The 26,078-nt window shown below is 40.3% G+C and overlaps 1 protein-coding gene across 9 annotated transcripts in view; it reads right to left on the reverse strand.

Annotated features, from left to right (window-relative positions):
• Positions 1 to 386: 386 nt before the first annotated feature.
• Positions 387 to 26,078, reverse strand: part of LOC109995427 (radixin) — a 44,759-nt gene continuing 19,067 nt past the window's right edge. For 4 of the 9 annotated variants that reach the window (XM_020649162.3, XM_065962213.1, XM_020649161.3 and 1 more), the window contains exons 3-16: positions 16,193 to 16,276; positions 13,220 to 13,315; positions 12,765 to 12,887; positions 12,013 to 12,164; positions 11,692 to 11,775; positions 11,421 to 11,567; positions 10,251 to 10,347; positions 9,997 to 10,160; positions 8,296 to 8,426; positions 6,533 to 6,693; positions 5,313 to 5,405; positions 4,642 to 4,851; positions 3,541 to 3,701; positions 387 to 576 (exon numbers count right to left, since the gene is read on the reverse strand). In XM_020649162.3, the coding sequence (XP_020504818.2) occupies positions 570 to 576; positions 3,541 to 3,701; positions 4,642 to 4,851; positions 5,313 to 5,405; positions 6,533 to 6,693; positions 8,296 to 8,426; positions 9,997 to 10,160; positions 10,251 to 10,347; positions 11,421 to 11,567; positions 11,692 to 11,775; positions 12,013 to 12,164; positions 12,765 to 12,887; positions 13,220 to 13,315; positions 16,193 to 16,276 (1,710 nt within the window). In that variant the 3' untranslated portion in view covers positions 387 to 569. Of the gene's footprint in view, positions 577 to 613; positions 2,686 to 2,980; positions 3,702 to 4,641; positions 4,852 to 5,312; positions 5,406 to 6,532; positions 6,694 to 8,295; positions 8,427 to 9,996; positions 10,161 to 10,250; positions 10,348 to 11,420; positions 11,568 to 11,691; positions 11,776 to 12,012; positions 12,165 to 12,764; positions 12,888 to 13,219; positions 13,316 to 16,192; positions 16,277 to 26,078 lie in introns of those variants that run through there. The other 5 variants (XR_010667624.1, XR_010667623.1, XM_020649164.3 and 2 more) reach the window with 5 other exon arrangements.

Here is a 26,078-nt window from a genome sequence, read left to right on the forward strand (position 1 = left end):
AATGTGGCTTATTAATTTATGTGCTGACGCTAAACACCACTGACGCGCTAACACACCTACTGTATATGTGCACTGACGCATAAACAAGTGTTCAACTGAGGTCAAATGTACATGCCTGCCTACATGCACACTTCTGAATCTAAAAGGAAATGTAACCGAGCCAATGACAGGGCTCGCACACACGCAGCCAGCATTAAATTTCACACAAGCGCACTCCATCCTCAGATACTAAGATCACATGAACTCAGTTGCCAGTTACCAACATTTCAGCTAACATTACTCCATTCATTGTTGATTGTATTAAATGAGCAACGCACAGAAATAAGTAGCCTACAAGAAATCAGAACCAAATGCATTTCACTCGCAAGGACCAGGCCACAACCATAATCGCTTAAACATTTAATGTGAATTTGTATGACATGTTGAGACAGAAGTGTATGAGAGGGGTGTAGGTGAGAAATGGCCGTCATCTTTAAGGCTGGTCTGGGAGGTTGACCGGAGATTGGGCGAAAGGGAGACTCAGAGTGGGGGTTCCGCCTCGGGCATTAATCTACCCGAACTGATTACGGCTACGACCTGAAATGAGAGAGACATGGGAGAGGCATGTGTCGAGTTGAAAAGGAAGGGATGAGGAAGGAGGGTGAATGGATGAGAAGGAGGGAAGGGAGGGTAGCTTGAAGGAACCTATTGAGTCAAAGTATAGACTCTCCTGGTCAAACATGACTCTAATGGGATAGTTGCTTTAGGTTAAGTACGGGAGTTATTGCTTTTAAAAATACTTCAGTAGTTACTTTTTTTGTATATTCATGATGCACGAGTGCAGTCAAGAATACATGGGACTACATTCTGCTAGGTTATGTTTATTTAGAAAACATTATTTACATTTCTTTAACTCACATGCTAGATGGACAGATTTGCAGCTGCAAAATAAAAGGAACAACAAAAAGGAACAACAAAAAAGACCTGATGAGCAGGGAAAATGTGAGCGAGGCTTTACTCAGAGGGAAAACATTCACATTTCAAACATGGGCTTCAGATATGGCCATGGATGCTCAGGTGGAGAATCATCACACTTGAGAGTGTAGCTTACAGGTACGGCAACACCAGACTGCACGCGGAACTACACGAACATAGTTGTTTTTAGAAAAGAAAAGGAAATTCATCAGCCTACTTCAGAGCAGAATAGAGCGTAGGCCTATTAAGAAGAAGAACATTCATAAACATGTAGCGGAGTCAAAAGTAGGCCTCCGATTTTTGTGTTCCAAATGCTATGGAGTAAAAGTAGTCTAATATGTTTCCCAAAAAAAGAACAGCCAATTCAAGGAAAGTACATACGGTTATATTAACGTCTTACATGGCAGATAGGTCTACTCAAAAAATGTTCCTAAGTAGGTTACATTTACTTCAATACCGCCCATCACTAGTGCCGGTGTTACATCTAAAAATGCATCCCTGACAAGAACTGCATTCACCTCATGGAAGTGATTTAAAACAGTATAGGCTTATTTGTGGGGACAGATCTGTGACGACAGATTATCAGGAACTTTATACTTGATAAGCTGTAAGTGCCCTCAAATAAGTTTTGTCAAAACTCTCCGTGGACCCTCACTGGGATGACTGCCTCTATAGATAGTGTTTATAACATTGACAATGTCCTCAGCGAAAGACGCGGGCATAGTGACTCATGTCGTTTCTAAACATTTATCAGCCCAGTAGACATCACCTGAATGAGTCTTTCTAGGTTCATCATCACTCTCGTTTGCATTATTTAGTTTACTGAGACTCTACATGCGGACATCCGTGAAGCCAAACCAGCGAAAACTTGAAAGCTGCGCCCTGGCCAAGAGAGGAAGTGTATCAAGGTCAAAGTTCAATGTGTTCTGCGCCATTGGCTGAATTTAATAACCTGCTTCCGCTTGCCATTTTTATTCTAAAACATTTCCTTTTTTTGATGTCTTGATCAAAAGTGAAATGTATAAGACTCAATAAATGTAAACAAATAAGACAAGAAAAAATGATGAATGGTCTTTACAGTAAAAATAGCAACATTCATTTTCATATTCAATGAAATATTTTTGATGTCATACACCTATTTCTACTATTTCAGGCCAAAAATCCTTAAGGTTCAACATCTAGATAAAGTAACAAACTATCATGTAATGTTTCCTGACAATAATAATTGACCTTAATAATGCAACTTTATCCTTCCCTGACTTCCCCTTTTGGTTAACAAAATATTAAATGCTGTTGCAATGCTCACATTGCCCAATCGAACGGGCAATGCAATTCATGAAAAAATTGCTTAACCTAGCAAAGTGAGACTTTCATTCATAAAAACAACTTGGTCAAGTTCAAGCGTCCAAGGCTGTGTTCAGACTGCAGGAAAAATTGATCGGAGTCTGATTCTTTTTCACAGCTGTGACTCAGATCTGATTTTTTTTTTTTTTATGACAGTGTGAAAAGCAGAAGTTACATGAAATTTGATCTTTTCAAGTCAGAATTGGACCACGTTCAGATATAGATTCCAGGAGTCTGATCCAGGCAACATTTAAAAAGAATGTGAAAAGCCAAACAAAAAAATCAGATCTAAGCAAGAAACCAGAAAGCCTATGACCCAACAGTATATATAAATCCAGCTTTACTTCGGTTCTTACCTGAGTCAGGACTCTTCAGTTCATGCTTTAGCTGCAGAGTTGGAAATATAAATTCATTCTTTATTATGGGCAACATACAGATTAAAAGAAATGTCAATATGGATGGGGTGGGTACCAGCACAGTAAGGGTGTAAAACAAGCATATTTAGTTTTGTAAAAGGGTTTGCTCATGAGTCTAAAAAGGAGCATTTGCAAAGTGACGGCCATTCGAGAAGTTAGCTGAAGCAACGCTAACGTATCGATGTCACTAACCGAAGGAACTGAGCACACTAACTTTCCCAACACAGAATGAAAACAAAAAAAAAGGAATTGAGACAAATAAGGCGTTTTCTTTTTTTAAAACAAGTTATTTAAATCGATCAACTGATGACAAAAGAAGTAAAATAAGGTACAGATATTAAAGCTTTACAGACAAGCGTGCCGGCAACATCAACAAGCTACAAGTGGCCCTTTCATTTCTTTGAGTAAAAGCACGATACCAACCAAATCTGTTCAGTCTTTAAGATGAACAGCCCTGTTGCTGCTTTAGTATCATACATGCAAGCGTTAAAACTGTCAGTATTGTGGAGGGGAGAGGTCCATGTTTGACAGGAGATGTTGCTTGCTATTTTTCTGACATATTAAAAGATGTGTGCTTTTTCATTGGGCTGGGGGCGGAGCTCTAAAAAGCAGGTAGCAGTGGGATTGGCCAACCGCTGCTAGGGAGAGCTTTGGCGAGGCTGAAGCTACAAAGCCCGTTAGCCGGTCTTTCTCCTGGATAGAAAATAAGCAGGAGGTCCTCGGTGGCAGCAGGTTTTTGGGCTTGACAAGGAAAGGGAGGCGTTGACATGGCAACGAGACTAACAGTCTCTTTTCAGGGTTGTGTCCATCCTCTACCCCGACTCACATGGACTCGAACTCGTCGATACGCTGCTTGGTGTTGCCTTGGCGGATCTGGCGAAGGGTTTTGTACTTGTCTCTGCCCGCCCGGACATTCTCAGCGTGCAGCATGTCGTTCTGCGTTTTCTTGGTATCATCACGGGCCTCGGCCAACTCTGAACTCAGAGCCTGGACAGGCGAGAGAGAGACAGGGAAAGGGGGGGATGAGAAACAGAAACATCACTCGATCAGACCAGACCATTATGTCATGATAAAAAAAAAAAAAGTAACACAAAGTGGTATCCCAGTGCGATTGGAGGCATTTGGCATGAGGCTGCATTTGGTGGCACGCCTGAAAAAAGTTAATCTTTTGGTATTTTTTGGTACGTTTAAGCAAGAAGTACATTTTTTAACAATTTGTCTGTAAAAAAAAAAAGAAAGATCAAGCCAGCCAACGTAACAATTAAAATCTGGATTAAAGGAGAAGAAGAAGCAGCAACATTGCTTTAATGTTTTGTAAGAGTATTTGTTCAAATTTATAGCAAAATATTTAAATAGAAATGATGAATTGCGTGAACAATGACAGTACTTGAAACACTGAGGCACATAAAGATGATCCATGTCTTTAATTTTAGTTTCTAGTGGCATTGTTGATGTTGTTAATGTTTGAAGTTTTCCTTACTAACTTTAAATTGTCCTTGTTAGACTGCCAGCTTGGATGCTTATTTTGGTATCCAGATTGTATCCAGAATGATTTGATCAGGACTGTATCAGCAGTCAAAATGCTTGTGAAACGCGAAAGACTGATGTGTCTCAGTCTGGACATTACAGCTGCTGAAATCGGACTTAGAATTGTCCTCTCGGTTTTTATAACTAAAGCACAACATGACACATAATGGTGACATGAAATCCACAGTGACTAAAGTGAAACTAAGCACAACTCTTTGCAGTAAGCAGCTGCTCATAGAGTCTGAGTTACAGACAGTTTATTGATATCCTGACAAACAGTCTAATCTGATCACTTCTAAATAACAGTGCAGACAATCTCTGTAAACTGTGATTTAACACATCGGTCTAAACAAAGCCTGACGTTCATACCATGTATCTTCCCCCCTGTGTTTCCCTCTACCTGTAGCTGTTTCTTGACGCGTTCGTTCTTCTGAGCCTCAGTGATGCGTTCCTCTTCGCTGCGCTGGCTGCTGACGCCGTCACTGAGCAGCTCAGCACTCGCCTCTGCGTTCGTTTCGTCCTCTTCATCCTCTTCTGTATGTGTCGGTGATGTCATGGCCGACTTCAGCTCCTCCCGGGTCCTCTCCAGGTCATCTTGTGCTGACAGAGCCTGTAGACACACACATGGACACTTTTAGAGAGAGATGGACACTGACAGCTTTCACACAAACACAAGCCCTTTATAAGACTGCTTCAGCCGTCATCACGGTACATTCATATTGATTACTCGACGGCGTAATATTTGTGTCCCAGCCTGTGAATTCATTTTGCTTTTCAGCATTGTGTGAGTGCATGCCAGCAGGGGATGGGGAGGGGGGGGCAGTTCTGCTTTAGCATGGTGCGGGACAATTGCTAATCTGAGTGTGCCCTTAAATGTGTTAATAGTTAATATTAGATTTGTTTTTTAAATCATTTAATCTATATACTTGACCTACCTCCTCTGTATGGACACATTTCCCCCCATTTTAAAAAGTATAAATCAAGTGTTTTTGTATAAACCATGACTTTCCAGATGTTGTTAATAATCAAACACATATGTCTTACACAGACAATAAACATTGAATACTTTACTTTGTGTTGCCACTCTGTTGCTTCATCTTCTTTTTTCCTCTTGGCCTCCTCCAGCAGGGCGATCTTGGCTGTAAACTCAGCTAACTCTGCAGCCTGTTTGAACACAAGTTAAAATTGAAAACAGTGTGGTGTCCAACCAACAGTCCCAAAACCACAAAGGTGTTCACAATTTACAGTAACATGAAATAAAGAGAAACAGGAACGGTTTCTTGTCACGCTGTAGAAAGTAGCAGTTCTACTTCAGTCACGCTCGAAAACTGACAACCTTATTAACATCCAGAAACCTGATCCAGAACAATAAAACCCTGATCCAGAACAATAAAACCCTGATCCAGAACAATAAAACCCTAATACAGAACAATAAAACTCTGATCCAGAACAATAAAACTCTGATCCAGAATAATAAAACCCTAATACAGAACAATAAAACTCTGATCCAGAACAATAAAACTCTGATCCAGAATAATAAAACCCTGATCCAGAACAATAAAACCCTGATCCAGAACAATAAAACCCTGATCCAGAACAATAAAACCCTGATACAGAACAATAAAACCCTGATCCAGAACAATAAAATCCTGATCCAGAACAATAAAACCCTGATCCAGAATAATAAAACCCTGATCCCAGTATAGCGCTTTTCTAGTCTTCTGGTCACACCTACAGATTCGCATAACTAATCCCATCCATAGGCCACAGACGAAGCAGTGGGAGCAACTTGGGGTTAAGTGTGTTGCCCATGGACACATCGGACATGTGGCTGCAGGAGCAGGGGATCAAACCCTTGACCTTCCGGTTGAGAGACGACGACTCCACCAACTGAGCCACAGCTGCCCCATAGTAATACCAGTTTACCTCGCTGAAGGTTTGTAGAGATTTACTGAGTTGCTAAAGAGGTATGCTCGAATTAGGAAATGAATTAGCTGTTTTATATTAAAATTCTCTGTAGTAATGTATTTTTAATTTTTTTGTCTTTATTTAGACGGGGCATTGGATATAGTAGTAAATCAGGAAAGGAGATGTAGGTCAGACTTGAACCCGAGCTGTCCACTTGGGGGACTATTGTCTCGGTACATGGGGTGTGACCTAACCACTAAGCCATCTGCGCCCCACACCCTGCATGTATGATGATAAGGTGACAGAAGCGTTACACTAAAGAGGTAAGTGTTGACGCTGTGGTGTGCGATACTGATGACTGATATTGACATGAGCCCAAGTACCAGTTGTTCCTGTGTCTTCATCTGATCTGCTGCCTGCTGAGCCAGCGCTGCCTTGGCCTCCTCGGCCGCCTGCCTCTCCCTCTCCAGCCGCTCCGCCTCCTCCTTCGCTCGCTTCCTCTCCTGCTCCAACTCCAGAGCCTTACGGGTTTGCTCTTCCAGCTCTGCGGAAACACATTATAAAATTTATGAGGTGTGACTGTGATGAGAGACAATGTGGAAATGCGTCATCTGGTCTGTATAAATCTAAAGACAGAGTTCAGCTTCTTCAGGCTTCAAAGAACTCTACGTCTGTGAAGTATAATTTATGACTTGAGACTTTTTGGGTGCGGCAGGATTTTAACTCCGCTGGACAAGCAGTATTTATGTGAAGGAGTAAAACTTCTGCCTCCTCTTGCCTAATGTCGCTCCTCCCAGTCTGCGTTAAAAGCCTTCACTGTATGCAAATTCAGAGCGGCAGGAGATAGCCGTTTTTTGTCGTACACAAAGCAGGCATCTTTGGGTCTGAATGTTTTTCTTGGCCTGACCTTTTCATGTCACCCGTGCTGCATTATCCCTCCTCAAACCTGGAGAACCAGCTGCAGTGTGTGAGCGTCAAACACTGAGCTGTTCAGACAAGTTGACCTTTGAGAAATACAAATAATGCAAATAATGCAAATAATGCAGGCTTATTCAGTTTGAGGGCTGGGATTGTGTTTTTCGTTATCTGTGTTAAACTGAAATTGTAGATATTGTTCTGTGAAGGTCCAGACTTTTGAATTGTGTTGTTTATATTCAGAGTAAGCTTGGGGGGGTATACCACACAGTGAGATCAGAGGGTAAACCGAGTCTAACTTACTCTAAACTCAAAACCTGAAAACGTCTGTAAAGTACCGTCATGTGGTTGATTATTACCTGGGAATGTTCTATCGTTCTCTTCACATTGTGTCAGTCTGACTCAAGCAGACGGACGAACAGTCGTTAGTCTTGTGTAGAAGAAGCATCACATGACGCTTTAAACGCTCTTTGTTTATACAAGCGTGCTCATTTAGATCCTGAAGCAGAGAGCCTGAATAACGCAGACAGATTTTGAGTCAGGCAGCACTTTGAGTCCAAAGAAAAATTTCCCTGTGGGGCCAATAAAGTGTATGGTATTGTATCGTATCTTCATGATACTCAATATCTCAGACTGTATCTTCAGGCTTTGTTTCAGTCAGCTTAACTCAAATAAAGTCTGGGGGTGTTGATCTAGCTCCGAGGTATTCCCCTCTGAGTTCAGTTTCATACAACAAAAAGAAGCTTTGAGATGTTGAGTGTTGGCTAAACACAGAAAGCACACGAGAATACGCAGGAAATAAAGTATTAGGAAATTAGAAAGTCATAATTTTAAACAAAACTAAATCAGAAAGTTGGTAAGCTTAATTTAAAATATGACTGTTTTGCTTGTAAGTTTATGATACATCCTCATGAAGTATTAAGGTTTGATTTCAGGCTTTAACCCCCAAAAATAAGTTTCATAAATACACAATGCAGTATTCTTCAGTGGAAGGGACGAAAAAGATAAATGAGAATTCGATCACTTTCCAGATGAAATCAATTAGTTTAATGAATGCGAGAGTATTGTAAGTGATAGAAATGATGAACAAAGCTCAGAGGGGAAGCAGGTTAATCTGGAATTACCCTTAAACCCCTCGAACCGCTTTGTCAAAAACTTCATTTGGTTCTCACCAATATGATCGTCCAGGAGTATTACGGGTCAGTGTTTGGTGTGGGTGCAGCAGGCGTACCTTTCTGAGCTCGATGCGTCTGCTCCTCGATCTGCCTCAGCCTCTCGATCAGCTCGTCCTTCTCTCTCTCTATCCGCTCCTTCTCCTTCTCTGCGTGCTCACGCTTCTTCTTCTCGTTCTCAAGCTGTGCTCTGTTCAAATAACACAAAGCAAACCCATTGTATTTCCTAACCTGTTAATCGTCTATAGTGAAAATAATCCTCCAAAGAAAGTTTGTTATGAGTCTGATCGGAGCCAGTCAGTTTCCATCAGCTTTCTACATGACATTTTCAGATCTCATTCAGCACAGTATCTCCTTATGGGAATGTAAACCTACAGGTATGTAGGAGAATTATTTGGACATTGTGTGTTAAGTTTAGATAATGTCCAGGTGTCAAGTGTTCAGTATTCTGTGGCATGTGTGTGCCGACTCCTGTGACGTTTGTTAACAGGAAAAAATAGAATATAGTTTTTTTTTTAAATAGGGACAGTGCACATTAATGATCATAAACATATAAATATGTCAAGTTGGTGCCTTAGGGTAATTTCCATCTGTAGTCCCTTGGCAGGTTAATGGTTTACACGTGTTCCCATTTATATAAAGCAGTGACAAGCAGAAAGCAAACAACAAGTTATGACTAAATAAACAACATAAATGTCAGCTGACAGAGACACATTTATACATTTCTTAAAGTGACTGTGCGATGTTGTTCAAAACAAACAAAGAGGATAAAGTGACCATCAAAGCTACGGCAGGTAAAGTGCACGAGTGCAAAAGTGCTTCATTATTGCGGCCGTAGCTCAGTCTGTAGGGACCTGGGTCGGGAACCAGAGGGTCACCGGTTCAAGTCCTGGTCTGGAAATTGGTCTGATAGCTGGATAGGTACCAGGACACTTCCTGAGCACTCCCCCTGAGCGAGGCACGTACTCCCCCATACCAGGTCAGGAGCGCTCGCTGTGTGCAGCCCCCTCACTCTGACATCTCTCCATTAGTGTCCATGTCCTTAAATCCTGTTTGTGCATGTGTGTGTATTTCAGCCTGTGTGTGTGTAGCATGGTCAACAACAGAGTGTAAAATTTCCCTTCGTGGGAATAATACTGAATATCTTCTTCTTCTTATGATATTCATAAAACATTATTTAAAAAGTGTCTCTTCTGTGCACCAGTAGTTAAACAATATGTTGTGTTTCTTTTTGACTGAAACAGATCAAACCTGCACATTAACATGAGCATGCTATTATCAACACAACACTGCCCCCTGTTGGTCAAACAGCGTCATCATTTCATTTCATTTCAGACTTTAGGAATTTCAGTTAATTCTAAATTCTATTTGTAGGTTGGAAAAAATACCAGAATATTTTAATATTTAATATTGCCATCAATAATAAAAACATGTTGCTGTGTTGTCCAGAAATACTTTTGATACATTTTATTGGTTGAGGATTCAGCACCCCTTTAAGTTACTGAGGGTGAGCGTGTTTTTTTTAATTTACTTATTAGAGATCATGCACTCAGCAGAAACGTTCTGTTTGAGTTGCTTAATCATGTCAAAACATGTTGCACCACTAAAAGCAAGCGAAACACTAAAACAGAGTTAAAGTGGAAACCCTCCTCCTAGTTTTTGTAGTTTTTGTAGATTCTGTCGCTAGTCGTCAGGAGTAAGAGACGGATCATGCTTCCAGACAAACTTATAGAAAATGAAAAAAGCAGTGTTTCCTGTACCTCTCCATCTGTTTGTGGTGCTTCTCCTCTCTGGCCTGAGCCTTCATCTGCTGCACCTCGATGGTGTCGGGCTTCCTCCTCCTCATGTACAGCTCGTGGTTTCCCATACATAACGCCAGGATGCGCTTGTTGATCCGCAACCGAGGGGCGTAGAAGACAAAGTCCTGGAGGAGATGCAGAGGATGAAGATGGTAGCTATTAAAACAATGGTACATTAAAGAGAGATAACTATCCCACATATTTCCAACACTTACTGGAGCTTTCTTGTCGATGGGCTTGATGACAAACTTCTTGTCGTTGAAGGAAATGTTTCTGATCTCACTCCAGGGGAAGCCGATCTTTGGTGACAACCTAAGACAAAGTCAATCGATCACTCAATCTGCGACTCCCTCGACTATTTTCTTTTGTAATATGTTTCAAGAACCCAACATTTTCAAAAATATCAGTGGGAAGGAAAAGCTGCCTTTAAACAGGTAAGAACCAGAACAGCTGAACGGCCTTCTGTCACAAGTGTGTAAAAAAGTAAAAAGTTTTATCAACTTCAAGAAACACACAAAGCATGCATATCCATCTGGAACTGAATGTGAAAGTTTCTACACAAAGTTCAACAAATACAAATCATCTGTAAAGTTTTGTGTCGGTCTGTGTTTGGCTTGTTTCAGGTTATTTTCTGTTCATCACCACAAGAGGGCGCTGTTGTCAAACTAATGCAATTCAATGCCACGGCGAGAGCTGTAGTCTACAGATCAAACTTTTGAACAAAATAAAACATGGCAACAGTGTCATTTGAGATACAGATCCTCTTTGGAGTGAATTCATTCCCTAATAATCCACGTTTAAGACTTTTATTGGCCAAAATTTAAGTCAATTGATATCAGGATGTCACTGAAAAGTTTGATCCACAGCAGCTTAAACTAAAACATGTTAGTTGGTGTTGTAGGTGTCATCTGTAGGTGTGGTCTCAATTTCTTCCTCTTTATTTTAGGATTTCGGTTTCGACGAGGTTCTGATCACATCAACTATTAGACCAGAGGTTCTCAACTGGTGGGTCATAGAGCTGTTATCAGTGGGTCGCTAATGTGTACTCAGGGGGAAAAAAATTGTGTCGAAAAGTCTGTGAAGTGCTTTCTAAACATTTGTTTCTTTCAGCTTCTTTGTTCCGTCAAATGTTTTGTATACACTGAGGTCAAAACTGCAGAATTATTATATTTAATTTATCTGATTGGTCCCAAGATATCAGAAATATGGCTCACCAAGAGCAACCAATCAAATCAAGTAGTTTCTCTGGCCCCCTCATTACTGCAACATATTTTAAATGGACTACTCAACTTCATAACTATGTCAGCGCCGTGCATGCGTGTGCGTGTGTGTGTGTGTGTGTGTGTGTGTGTGTGTGTGTGTGTGTGTGTGTGTGACTTGGTTACTTGTCTTCGTGCTCGTAGATGTTGAGTCCGAGTGCGTCGACCCCCAGCCAAAGCTCCGTGCCTTTCTTGTTTTTAATTTCAAAGTAGTTAACCCCGTACATCTCCAGGTCCTGAGCTATTTTCAGATACTCCATCATGGCATCCTCCCTGCACACAAACACAATGAAACAATGATGAACATTAAAGCAACAGTAAAAGTAAGTCATCCACACAGATCCACAAATCCACAGAATCACAGAGCTGTAAAAAAAACCTATCTCGGTACGTTTACCTGAGCATGCTTCTGTGCTCCTCGTGCCAGGTCTGTATTCTGTCCTCCCATTGCTCCTTAGTTAGCTTGTGCTGCTCTAGAACCCTACAGGGCAACAATGCACACAAACAGGATAAAGTATGACAAGGCATGGCAAGCAATAGCAGAGAATGAAGATGCAAAATGATGCATAGCATTGCATTAAATGGAAAATAATTAGTGTTGCATAGTCAGCATAGCAAAACAAAGACAGAAAAGGCAGAGAATAGTAAAGTATATCTTGTTATTGTTATTGTTTGGTAGAGGATACTAGGTTTTAGTACAGCTGTGTATTTACTGTACCTCTGCGGAAGTAGCCGGTCTGAGGCCAGGTATCCCGACTTGTGGATGTCTTTGCTATAATCTCCGTATTTTGCCTGGACAGCGTAGGAGGCCACCAGCACGGCTGTCTCTGGAGGACAGTAGTTCTCATCGTTCAAGATGGCCTCTTTCACCTGCAGGGAGGACACACACACACACACACACACACACACACACACACACACACAGACACACACAGACACACACACACACACACACACATTAACACAAAGTCACACTCATAAAATCTCATATCAAGATAACTGAGAGAAAAAAAACAATCAGAAGTCACATCTGTCAGAAATGAGGGAATTCCATGAACTTCACTACGGACATAAATTTAAGTCTTGTGGTGATCCTCTGGCTTTAAAACGAGGAAGTATATCCTCGTATCATTTATATACATTGATACTCGTACTACTGTAATACCTGATCACACAATGCCTTTGCTGAAACAGAAAGTGTTCTAGTTTGTTTCATATGGCATATTTTTCAGATGTATGCAGAACTGATTATAGTTAAAAGAAAAGGAAACATCAAACTGAAGAATGCTAAAAAAGTGTTCATCTGACCAGAAATTTAAGAAATGCAAAAAAAAAAAAAAACATGCCTACACATAAAGAAAACAGCTACATATCACAGCACGTCTTCAGCATCAGTCTGCTTCATGTTAGTATAATTTTGGTTGACCTTATAACAGACGGATCTGGTCAGGTAGTTTAATCTCTCAGTACCTGCAGGAAGAAGAGCTTCTGTGTGATCTCCTGGATGAGTTCTTCAGAAACGTCCTCTGGGAAGAACTTCGCTCTGAACTTAAACTGCAGAGGATTCTCCTTCTTCACATCCTGCTGGGTCACCTGCAGAGAACACACACAAACAAACATTTTACCCATAATCCTCTGCCTTTACGTCTTCAAAGGATGTAAACATATGAATACATTTCTTGTAAATCAAACTGTGTCTTCTTTGAAAACAAGATTAAAGACATATTAGATCTAAGCTCTTTTAAACTGAATTTTTAAGTCAATATATGCACACAAGTTTACTTCTTACTTTAGCGTGCTCAAGTCTAACCCCCGAGAGGCTTTCATAACTTTGATCATGTTTTCAAGAAGTGGAAATTAACATATTTGCACAAAGATAAACATGGGGAGGGAATGTTGGAGTGGTTGTCTTCAAAGTCTCTCACCTTCTTGTTGAGTTTGAGCCACGTGATGTAGCCTTTACTGTCGGTGTACTGCAGGCCAAAGAACCACACCTCCCTCAGACCCACCGTCTTCACCACCTGAAACGACACGGCCAGTTTACAGGGTGCTGATGTAAACCTCTCTGACACATGCAGACAGCACAGGTACAAGAATTTCCGTAGATTTTAGAGTGCACAAAACCTATTTATCTGGATCTCTCCAAGGACTACCTTGATACGACAAAAAAATTACAAGTTGGAGAGCACATTAGGTCATTAATCACATTTATGGTTTTGGGAAAAGCAGACTTCATTGGCTCATAAATTTAAAACTCTGCAGCGACATAATGACTGGAAATAAATTCAGCGAAACCCCAAAATGGTGCAAGTTTATCATTTACATGAAAATATAATGACACAGCTGTCGACTTACTCCAGGCTACATAAGATCAGACTTGGGTATAATTAACTGAAGTTGCCGTGATGTTGTTCTTACATTTGCACTAATCAACAGCAATAGAAGTTCCCATCTATAGTGACTGCTCTACAACTGCAAAGTCACAGTTTTATGGTGCTTAATCATTTTCAATCTTTTTTTTGTCCTTTCTTTTTTCATTCACTACTAACTTTGTCCTCCATCCCTTCTCTCTCTCTCTCTCTCTCTCTCTCTCCCACACACTCACATGCTTTGCCATTCACAAACTGTCACCACTTACAGAGCGAGAGAGAGGGGGAGAGAGAGAGAGAGTCCCTGGGGGGATGTGGACACTAACTCCGACCCTAATGTGATTTACACAGTCAATATGATAGCACTTACCATCACATAATTAACTCTCTCCCACACTCAGACACACAAAGTCACGCTAAAATAAACACAAGAAAATCCTCTGTGTATATCAGAGAAGTCCAGCTGTAAACAGATAATGAAAGAAAAACACTGAAACATCCATCTAAAAACCCTGTTGGCTCTGTAACCACACAAACAAACACTCTTATAAATCCACACTAACACGCATGGCGCCCATTTGGTTTGGGAATATTGCAAGCAGAGAAAGCTCGGTGGATGCTGAGAGCCATGCACTCAGATGTGGAATTGAAGCCTCAGAATGGGGATCAACGATCTGGGAATGCCGGGATGAAAGAGAAGGAATAATAAGTGGGAGAGACGAGAGGGACGCCGGGTGACATAAAAAAGACTCGCTGGGAAAACCGAATGGGACTCCTCTCTTTGATATTGGATGAAATCACTTGTTCATGTCGACACCTTTAGAAGTGTTTGTGGTTTTTAAAGCATCAAGGTGTTCTCGCTCGATGCTGCTGTCGAGGGTTAGTTTGATGAAAACGCTTTTCTGTGTCACTGCCTTTTATCATTCTCTTTATCTGTATGTGAGTGTGTGTCTACTACTACTGCCCTCTCTTCATTCATATGAATCTGCACCATTTAAAAATGAAAACAGGCCTCCTCTGGCATGGCTCATTATCACAGAGCTCACAGTTCACTGCCAGATATGTGATATCCTGTTCTGTGTTTAACATTCAACACAGAAGAGTTAAAGAGGACATATTATATCCCTTCTCTACCTTTTCAAACAGCCCCCTGTGGTCTAAATGAAACATCTGTGGAGGTGGTTTGTGACGGAGCATTTTGTTTGTGTATGCCACCTAATTTTTGATAAAGCAGAACCGTGTGCTTAAGAAGGTGCATCTACTTTATCATCATCTATTTTAGGTAGATGACGGACATATGAAACTTCACAGCTACCACTGAGGTCTAACATGACTTCTACACCTGCTCGCTCACTCTCTTTCCACCTTCCGTCACCTCAGTCTAGTTCCCAGAAGCATGGGGGACATCTTTAAATAGCTTGTACGCTTTGACCAGAAGTCCAAAAGAAAAAGTTTTAAAGGATGAATACCAAACAGAACTTGATCACGTTTGTTCATCTTAAGTCTCAGTAAGTTATACTATAAAGAGTGAATTCGAAAACTGATCTCTACACAGTGATTTAAGAAAAAAACGTCCGCTGTGATTTGGGGCTTTATTTACAGAGACAAATAGATTTAGGAATAAAATCATTCTTGGTCAAATAACTGATAAATCGATTCAAAATTATTTTTATTAAAAACTCTATTGTTGAACTCTATCTGAAGTACTAAGGGTTCTTCATTCTTATCCAAGTTTGTGTATATCCATTTTTAAAGTATAGAAACAATAAATGCAAGTTCAAACATTTTTTTCAGGGCGTTACTGTTTGAACTATTAATGTAATACGTCGCTGTACGGTCTCTGTCTTGCCAGTTAATCAGAACAAGAGATAAAAAATACATAAAAGAACAAGATGAACACCAGAATTTGTAGTTGGAGAGGAGAATGCATGTAACGGTAACATAAACATGCCCCGTACAGCTTTTAATATGACTGTGTGGTTTTATGTTGTACAATAAAATCGACCACAGAGTTCAAGAAACAGCCAACAAAGAAGACGGAACACAAAGATCCTCTCTTTTATCTGTCTTCCTCTCTTCATGTCACCACAGCCCTCGACAAGCCTTTAGAGCCTGACATGAAACAATGCTGAAAGCTGCCCTTTTACTTCCCAGACTCACACTCACACACAGACCCACACCATCCACCCAACACTTAGATCCACTGTCTTCTAAAAGCTCTGGGTAGAGACAAAGAGCACTTTGTTGTTTTTTAATGGAACCAGTACTGACTCTAAGCCAGGCAATCACCCACTGGCACACAAACCGACTTGGTCAGTATTGGTTTGAATTTGTACTTTGTAAGAAAGTTATTCTTTATAAAGGTCAGCAAGTTCAAAACCAAAAAACTAAATTGATCTGACCCCCTTCCAAGATGTATTTTGCACCATTTAGCTGCTAATAATTGTCGGCCCTCACAATTTATTCACAAGTCAAGTCATGGTCCTTGTAAGGCACAAAAACATGAATGTGTGTGTGTGTGTGGCTTACCTGGTCGAAGAGCTGTTTGCCTGTCGTGTTGGGCTGGATGGCAAACTCCAGCTCAGCATCCATGGTGGTGACACGCACATTGATCTGCAGAAATAAAGAAAACACAATTAAATGATCAGACCAGTAAAGAAAAAAAAACAGTACATAGTGCACTGTCCAATTTAGGGTGTGATCATAGTCCCCACTTTTTATACCATACCCCTTGTTATGCATTAATTTGTGAGGAATATAATTAAATAGATAAGTAAATAAAACTCTTGTTTCAAGCATTTTGGGAAATGTAAAAAAAAAATACTTTTTGCCTCCTCTTGCTACAAAGAAAAATACGTTATTATCACAAAAAATCCTTTTCTATCACGTGATCCAGAGAGACCCTGAAACCATTTCTCAACATATTGTATTACATACACAAAGAATTTTGCCTCAATGGGAAGTCCACACAATGCATGTATCCCTAATGTATGTGGACAGATTATCATTCTCAAAATGTAGATGTTGGCGGAAAAGATTCATTCAGTATTAGTTAAGGTCATACATTATCTTTGCATGACTGTGTGTGATCCAGAGATACATCTAGTCCCAAAACTGAGCAATGAGAATATTTACTGAATATCTCTGAATAGGATAACTATGAAAGCAGATCTTTAAAGTTCAGTATGTGGCACGCAAACATGAGGCTGAACTCACACACGCACGGGCAAAGAAAAAGAATGCAGTATGATGATTCTCCCACTGAGCTTTTACAGTGAAACTCTGTTAAAATGATTGTTGGGAATACCTCAATCCTGAAATATCACAGCTTTGTACAGAGAAATAGTCTAATTTATGATCACTGCATTTTAACGGGGGAGGGGAACAATTCAAACTGGCAACACATTTGAAGAGGTCCCACCACAGAATGACCTCTTGGAAGAAATTAAATATACAAGTAAAGGTTACAAAGCAGGTGCTACAAATAGTTTACGCTACATAACAAGTTAACCACATTTGAAAGTGCACATTTCCTTTTTTCCAGAACAAGGAGCAAAATACATCCAGCCTATTAACTTCTGTTAATCCTCTGTAGGACTGCCTGTGTCAGCAGTGTGTGTCCTCCTATCAGACTTCTACATTATGGAGACACACACACACACACACACACACACACACACACACACACACACACACACACACACACACACACACACACACACACACACACACACACACACACACACACACACACACACACACACACACACACACACACACACACACACACACACACACACACACACACACACACACACACACACAGTGTTACTGTCAGTCTCTGCCTGCTGTTTACGCTGCTCATCCTTCTGCCAGGAAGCTGCAGAGAGAAGCTGCTTTCACTTCACGCTGAAGAGGGAAAATTAGTAGGAAACCTCCACTTAGGAGTTCCAGCAGCATTTCCTTAACCAGACGTTATCTATAATTAAGTCCCCACACATTAATTTTTAATACGAGAATAAACTGTATACTTTATCTGAGGGATGAGAGAAAAGAAAGAGGGCCATGCAGACCTGTGAAGATCCACTGAGAGCCATCAGGAAATACAGAAGAATTGCTGTAATAAACATTTCTACTGGTTCTTCATGGTATGCAGACCCTCTGCACTAGAAGATAAAAGAGTGACTGACTGCACAAGAAATACTGAAACAGTTCGGAGAATGGATAATTTCCTCTTTGGCATGCCAATTAATGATGCCCAAATGTATATTGAAAACAAATAAAACAACGGTTCTTGAAACAGATGAGAAACAAATAAAAATGATGACTTGACAAGTGGATGAAAGAACAGATTCACAACAAGATGTGAAAATTGCAATCCATTCAAATGCATGCCCCCCATCTGCTGCTACTTCAGAAACTTCAACTTGAACTCAAAGGGTTTTTCTGAACTTCATGAGAACTTTTTATTTCTTATTTTCACTCAAATTTAAAGTTTTACCTTTCCCCATCTCCTCCAAGTATGAGGCACCTTTTCCAATAGTTTAAAATGACATCTTCTCTACATCTTCTCTTTTGTCTTCTCTATGCTTTTCACAAAAGTTTGACGTTGACCTCTGATGACCTTTTTGAGTTTATTGTATTTTTTCGACATGTTAGGACTGTTAGCTCTCCCTGCACTCTACTTTGACTACACTTATTGTGTACTGTGCAGATAAAAGCTAAGCTCAGATACAAGCGCATAATATTGAATTATTCATGATGGTAAAATAATTAAATGTTTTACTGCCACTGGGAGCAGTGGCAGCACTGCAGTGCAGAGGGGTTGCTGCTCAGCTGCAGAAATAGGAAAACAGTCACAAGGGGAGAGCCAGAATCTGGGCAGTCAGTTGTGACTTTCTGAGCCAAATATGAGAAAGTGGAAACTTAATTTAAATCTGCTGCCAAATCAACACTTTGCTAACTTTGTGAAACTTGAAATATCTTCAGGTTATAACAATATTAAACAGCGCAAGGTTTTTAATAGTGCGTCAAGCCAGCAGATGTATAGTGTGAAGCAAACTAACACCTAAAAAAATCATGCATGTATATATTATTTTGAATTTTCCTGACAGCCCCCCCTTGTAAAATTTTAGGAAGGAGTCACGGTTGGCCAGATTATAAACCCAGCAGGATACAGTCAGGAAAATTAAATCCTAGCAAGTGGGCTTGAAATGATCGGAATGAATTTGAGATGATGATGTTTATTTTACCACTCATACGTTTATACTTGTGTCCAGTTACACTTACAATAACATGAAGGTTAAACTGTTATCAAGGCTTGGACTCAATAGCTTCATCAGCCATCTTGGACATGTTGAAAACATTATCAATTTCAGCAGTGCCCTTTTTACATCACATGTTGCCTCATGAGACCGCCTATGCTCCTCCTTTCCGACAGGGATAACTCCCTCGCACTTTTTTCTCCAAATTTACCCAGAGTTTTTCCTGCCAACCACCTAGTGAGGTTATCACATGGTGTAGCTGATGTGAGACTGAGGCAAGAAATGAAAATTAACCTGTGAGCGGGCTGACATTTATATCATGCAGCTGGCACACAACCTGAGACAGGTATGCAACCGGTGTGATATCTGTTTATGTTAGAAACATCGTAATGATTTTTTCTGTTTGCCATTGTGTTCTCCTCTCCTCTTTTGTTTACATTTTGATTCTGTTGAACGACAGGTAGCATTGATATAAAGGCAAGAATTATCATCAGTGTCATAGAGAAGACTCTGTTGCTTTGTCAGCCACTTCCACTTTGTTCTTTTTACATCATGGCCCGCTCCTGAGACGGCCCCCAGGATAGTCTCCCGCTGTGAGGGTAATGTGTGAATAGCCAACTCCGGAGGATTACAGGGGCAGTACGCCTGACATTTTCTATATATTTTCAGTAGTGCATGTGTAAAAACAGCTTGAGGGATGTATGAAGGGGCAACTCCATGCATGTGTGAAAAGGCAGTTTTCCCATTGGGCCTGGTTCCTACTGGAAACTAACACAAATACACCGGAGGTTTAAAACATTATACTGTGCTGTCTTTACTGCAGTATGCAAACCAAGCTGCAGTGAAAGCAAATGACTCTGTCCTGAAGAAACCCTTAATGAGAGCGAGAGACGAAGGGAGGAACAAAAGAGAGAGACAAAGGGTACAAGACAAGGAAGACGTAACAATGTTGCTTTTACTTTACTTGTGACTTGCCTTGGGGAAACACCAATAGTATGTTTGTGTGTCTGTGCATGTGCATGTGTGTGTTCGTTTTTTTGTGTGTGTGTGTGAGAGAGACAAAGACTGACAGACATAACGCCTGAGGTGAACAGAGTACATCAATCACAAGAAACCCTCAATGAGGAAACTAGACTCACAGACAGCTCAACTGACCTGGAAAATGTGCTAAGACCAAACACACACACACAGACACACACACACACACACCCACACACATACGGAGGATAAATCATGTTCAGTAGACAGAAGCAATCCATGCCCTCTGTACACACACAGTTAAACATTTCAGCATCTTGCAGACAGAAGATAAACCCAAACCTTCTGCATGTTTTTTTTCTCAAACAACTTAATGATGAGTCAAATAAAAACTGGAGGTGATAGAAAAAATGAGATAACTCATTTGAAATGATTGAATACTGAATCATTTGAGAGGAATTCTGACCTGAAGCCCTTTCCTTTGTGTGTGCTACTTCAGACATCACGTTTCTGTAGTTCAGCTATGTCAACGGAATATCACTGTAGGATATTTATACTGCCTGTGTCAATGTTTGCTGATAGTTTTGTGTTCTTCAACTTCAACTTGTGAAGATCGAATGTCCAACAGGAGAGAGAAACGTATTTGGTTGTGTTTTACTGCATTAGTTCAGCTCTGCATGAAGAGTTTCAGCACAGTAGATGATTTTAAAGTATGGGAAAACAACCATATGGGGATGTGTGTGTGTGTGTGTGTGTGTGTGTGTGTGTGTGTGTGTGTGTGTGTGTGTGTGTGTGTGTGTGTGTGTGTGTGTGTGTCGCAGGGAGACAGACATCTGTGTTTATGCATGGGAGTGCAGCCATATGGTTGCTTTACATGCCTTCACAATTTGCACACAATATGGCATTTTTCTGTGTTCACATCTTTGTATTTCATGTGTGTCTGTGTTTGGCTGATAAGGTCTCCATAGCAACGCCCTTGCTGCTGATTTTAATGTAATGTTGCACAAAGCCTTGAGGGTATCTTAAGGAGGGCTTGAACTCTTCATTGGCAGGGTGACCTCAAGTGTATTGACCCCTCGAGTAAAGACCCAAGCAGGTTGACCATCGAAACAAAAGCAACACGCAGGAAAGAATATCAAACTACAGTTAAGGGACTACATTCATTTGTGTTAATAGTAAATTACTATGAAATCGCATGCTTTGAGTAACAATCATTAGCAAAAGTAAAAAGAATAAAGTCAGAATAAAAAGCAGCTAATTCTCAACAATTAAAGAGCGCTGGAGCGCGGGGGAAGAAAAACATTAAATCTTCATTTTCGACAATTAATCATAGATTTAAACATTAAACTCTACCAGCACATCATACAATCAATGTTTAATCTGTAAAAAGACAAGCAGAATAATAAATCTGTATACTAGAAATCTGCCTCAGCAGAACAACACAATAGAAGTGGGTGAAATGTGAAATACAGCATCTGTGGAAACACTGCAGCTCTGCACAAAGGTGAATAACACCAATTTCCTTTGTGCAGAGCTGTGAGAAAAATCCCTCTAATACAGAGTACTATTGTCTGGAAGGGGCACTGTTTTAAGTGTGAATGTGTGTTTGTGCCTGCAGAAAAATTGAACGTGCATGTGTGTGTCTGCTGGAGGAGAAACACACATACACAGAGAGAGAGAGAGAGAGAGAGAGAGAGAGAGAGAGAGAGAGAGAGAGAGAGAGAGAGAGAGAGAGAGAGAGCAGTATGTCTTCTAGCTGATAGCGACAGTTAGCAGATAAAGCATGCAGCCTCAGTCTGGCCACTGACCACAATATTTTCTGTTGACCCTCCTGAAGCCCTTTTTTCATCATATGCGGAACACATTTCAGATCATACAAGAAAAACTTTACATTAATTCTTTAAATTATGCAAGAAATAATCTAGCTGCATTTATTATAATCAATATTGTCTCTGTGCTTCTGGTGCTACTTCATCAGTGCTCAGCTGTGAAACTGCAAGTACCCACATGTCCAATCAAATATATATGATATACATGAGCATCATGATAGGTTTAAAATGATGTTTCAAATGCGCTGTGATTAATTGTTCATATGCAAATACTTTTTTTTTTTACTATCAGTAAACTGTTCTTTTCTTTGCTCAGACATAGTGCTGTGAAGCTGGATGTCAAAAGAGACAGCTGTCCTCAAATTGAAATGAGAAATGCAACGTATCACCTGTTTTCAGTATCGCAGCAAATACCAACATATTAATGGTCTTAATCTCTGTATTGTGATACCTATTATAATGACAGATTGCTGCACACCACAAAGTTATGGGTCTGGTAAAAAAAAAAGCCCTCCCTGTGTGCCCCTTCTCACATCCACCACTGTTCATTCTTGCACCTTTTAACAAAGGTGCTCTGGGTCCTCAGGCCCTTCTCCCCTCCAGTCTAACACCCCTACTTCTACTGCTATCACATACACTGCAAAGATAAAGAATAAAACTCAGGCCACCAACAGGAATATATCAACCACTTCTCCACACTGCTGGTTTATTGAACCTGGCAGATCTGGGGCAAAGTGTGTTTGTAATTACGGAGGAAAAATGTCCAACACTGGGGAATAAATTCTCCCTGTTGTAGCAGAGTTCAGAACGCTTGCTTTGGAAAGACTCTGAAACTGTGAACCCTACAATATTTGTATTATTATTTTTTTTTAAATAGTGCAAGAGGCTGAAGAAGTGCAGGTTGGAATGTTTCAAGGATGACAAACATTTTTCTTTTCCTTATTGAGATCCTGAGCTCGTCCTGCAAAACAAACAAAAAAAGGTTTGCAAACTGAGTGAAAGCAGTTGGTTTTCCACTTCAGCTCATGTATATATAGAGGTGGACCTCAAGCACTGTAAGTTTGGTTTCAACTTAAACAGATATAAATCATCTTTAGCTAAGGTCCGTGTTTTAAACTGTTTGAGCGCTCTGGTAAAAACTTGGATGACAGAAGAAAGGCTGCTGATCCCCACTTCAAAATGACAGTGAGCATGTTTCTACCACACAGGATGTTACACTCATTCTAACAACCTGAAAGCACCCACTCCAAAGAAGATCTCACAGCCAATGAGCTCTGGTCGTGAATGAAAACCAACAACAGCACTGACTCATCAACCAACATGTACAATACAACAACTCCATTCACAATCCTGTGTTGAATGAGCTCTTACTTTCACTTCAACCTGGTTGTGACTGAGAATCACTTTCACACTGGGCCGTCAAACGATTGATTGCATTTTTATTGGATGTTTGAAATTCCATTATTTCACATTCAAAAATACAAAGTGTTAGCCCCCATCCCACCACACCCCAAAAATATATATATATAAAAAAAATCATGAAATCAGGCGCTGGTGGCCTAGTGGTTGGTGCGTATGGCCTATGAGCAGAGGCTGCAGTCCAGCAAGCAGGCGGCCCAGGTTTGAATCCCGCATGTTGTTCCCCACTGTCTCTCTATCCCCGATTTCTGACTCTATACACTGTCCTTTCAAAATAAAGGCATCAAAATCCCCAAAAGCAAACCTTAAAAAAGCAAACCTTTAAAGATAAATAAATAACTTCACAACTCTAAACACAGGTTGCATCGATTCCACTCTTCAGTTTCCCCGTTGTGTGACAAGTTTCAGAGGACACATTGACTCACGCTTTCTGGTCCTGCCCGTTGCTCACTGGTCCAAAATATTTGACTGCTATTCTAAGGCCGATGATAAACTCTTTTATCCAGATGTTGGACTTGCAATCTTTGGCTGCTCACAGCTAACTGAAAGTCTTCCCTCACGTCTGCAATGCTCCCGAGCACTGGGGATGATTATCGCTAAGAGACTCGCCTTTTCAGAAATGGATCTCTGAAATGATGTCAGCCATACAAATGGTTCCTGAGGACAAGTTCAATTAAGAAATTCTCGGCCATCTGGGACCCATTTCTTGCCCATTTGGACAAAGCTGACGAGGGGTGAAAACTCACCTCGTTCCCCCCACAGTCCTCTTCTTAGAGACTTAATGTAATGCATATGTGAGTGTATTGAATGACTGGCAGCTATGAAAGCAATTTCACTTTTCATTTTTAATGTACATGTGTGAGCCGTGTTGGTTTGTTTGAATTATTGTCTGCTCTTGTATTATTTGTATTATGCACAAAAAAACTAAAAACTACAAATAAATATTGGAATATATATGGGGATGTTTTTGTGAATGGTTTGACAAGTTTAATCGTTTTTTCTAACTTGTTATATAATAATGGCTTTACAGAATGTCTATAGGTTAGGCTTTAATGTTTATTTGTGGTGCCTGCATCAGCTTCCTGGCTGGATGTGATGTAAAGCTCCTGTCATGTCAAAACAAACCATGTAAGATGTTGCAGGGTCTTTTTCTGGCTTTCATTTTCCTGGAAAACAGTTCAGCAGCCGTGCACTCGTTACACTTCAGCTCCTGGCCACATTATAAAGCTCTAACTTTAGTCCTGTTCACACATCTTAAGGTGCTTTTTGCTTTTGGTCACCTGGCTGACGTCACTGTTCTGTCCATTTTGTTCGACGATCAGAAGTTTCTCTCCCTCCTCTGAATTAACGGTTCCATATCAGAAGAAAACATATTTACCACCAACAATTACAAAGCAAGCATAATTTGTTTTTTAAGAGAAATGAGCTGTATTTGTTTTGCTGTTATAAGTTGAGTATGCTGCACAAATTCTGGATATGGATTTTTTTCTATCTACATTCTTGCCAAATCTTTGCCCATGAGGCTCTGGGGAAAATACAGTGTGCATGTCAGTCTCCGTTTAGCTGGCTGTGTTTACCATCGTCCTCCATGCCTCCGTGTTATTCATAACAAGTAGTGACAGCTAAATAGTAGGCTAGTGTTTACATGCAGAGTTCCTCCTACGCAATACTGAACACCTGTTGATGTATGAAGGACTCAGACAGCCATAATTAAAAGCTGTTGCTGGCTAAGCTGGTTAATAGAGGCTTTAAAGGCAACCAGGGCCATAGTGCCTTCTTTACCTTTTCTCTTAGCTGTTCCCCTTCATCATCCTCTCCTCCTCTTCACCCCATTCATCAACTCCTCTCTGTTTTCCTTCACCTCCTCTCATCTATATGTGTCCTCTACTACTCTCCCTCTCTCTTTTCAGCTCAGATTGTTCCGCTTCAAAACTACTTTCCGTTCTTCCACTTCTCCTTTTCTGTCCAAAACACACTTTTTTTATTCCAATATCCACTTAATTTTGAGCTCTTATTTTTAATGCTTGTTTTTCCAAATTCAAAGCGAGGTATGAAGGATGTATGACAGAAAATCCATTCAAAAGTCTGACCTGGGATCTGTGGACTGAATTGGATTGGAGCATAAGGAGTTTGGAGATTTGGGAGAAAAAACCCTTCTCCAACTCCAAGTATAAACCGAGTGTGATACAAATCCCAAAGAGAGAATACTAAAACTGGGTGTATTTTCAGAGCAAGAAGCAAGAGAATAAAACCTGTTTGCCAACTAATTGTCCTCGACCGATTGTCTTCTTTTGATTTTCTGCCAATGACTTGCAAAAGATCCAAAAACCAATTTCCAATCTGAAATTTTCTGTTGTTTTTTTATAAATTGCTTTATTTTTTAGTCTCTACAGTATTCAAATGTCTTACAAAATGTGTTGTAGTTATGAGAAGTTTCGCAATTTGTTGGATTTTCTTAACAAACCATCCAAAATCTGGGGCGCGGGTAGACTAGTGGTTATGTTGCGTGCCCCGTGTACAGAGGCTGCAGTCCTCATCACAGCAGCCGGGGTTTTGAATCCGACCTCTGTCCCTTTGCTGCATGTCGTCCCCTGCTCTCTCCTCACAACTTTTCCTGTCTCTCTTCAGCTGTCCTATCCAATAAAGACAAATATCCTTAACAAATAAATAAATAAAAACAGCAAAAATCCAAAGATACTCAACTGAAAGTTGCATGAAACTGAAGCTAAAAGTTACATGAATCCTCAGATTAGAGAAAAAAAAACCAAAGAGTATTTGTTAGTGATGTTAATTGTTTCAATAATTATGAAAATCATTGTTGTTATTTCATTTCTTTTACATATACTTTGCCTTTTGATTTTTTAAATTATAGAATTCTGTCAATTTAATGTCATGTTTGCATGTTTGGAAAAGTACCTTAGAAGG

This window comes from Labrus bergylta, chromosome 13 (assembly GCF_963930695.1).
Source record: "Labrus bergylta chromosome 13, fLabBer1.1, whole genome shotgun sequence".
Taxonomy (NCBI): domain Eukaryota; kingdom Metazoa; phylum Chordata; class Actinopteri; order Labriformes; family Labridae; genus Labrus; species Labrus bergylta.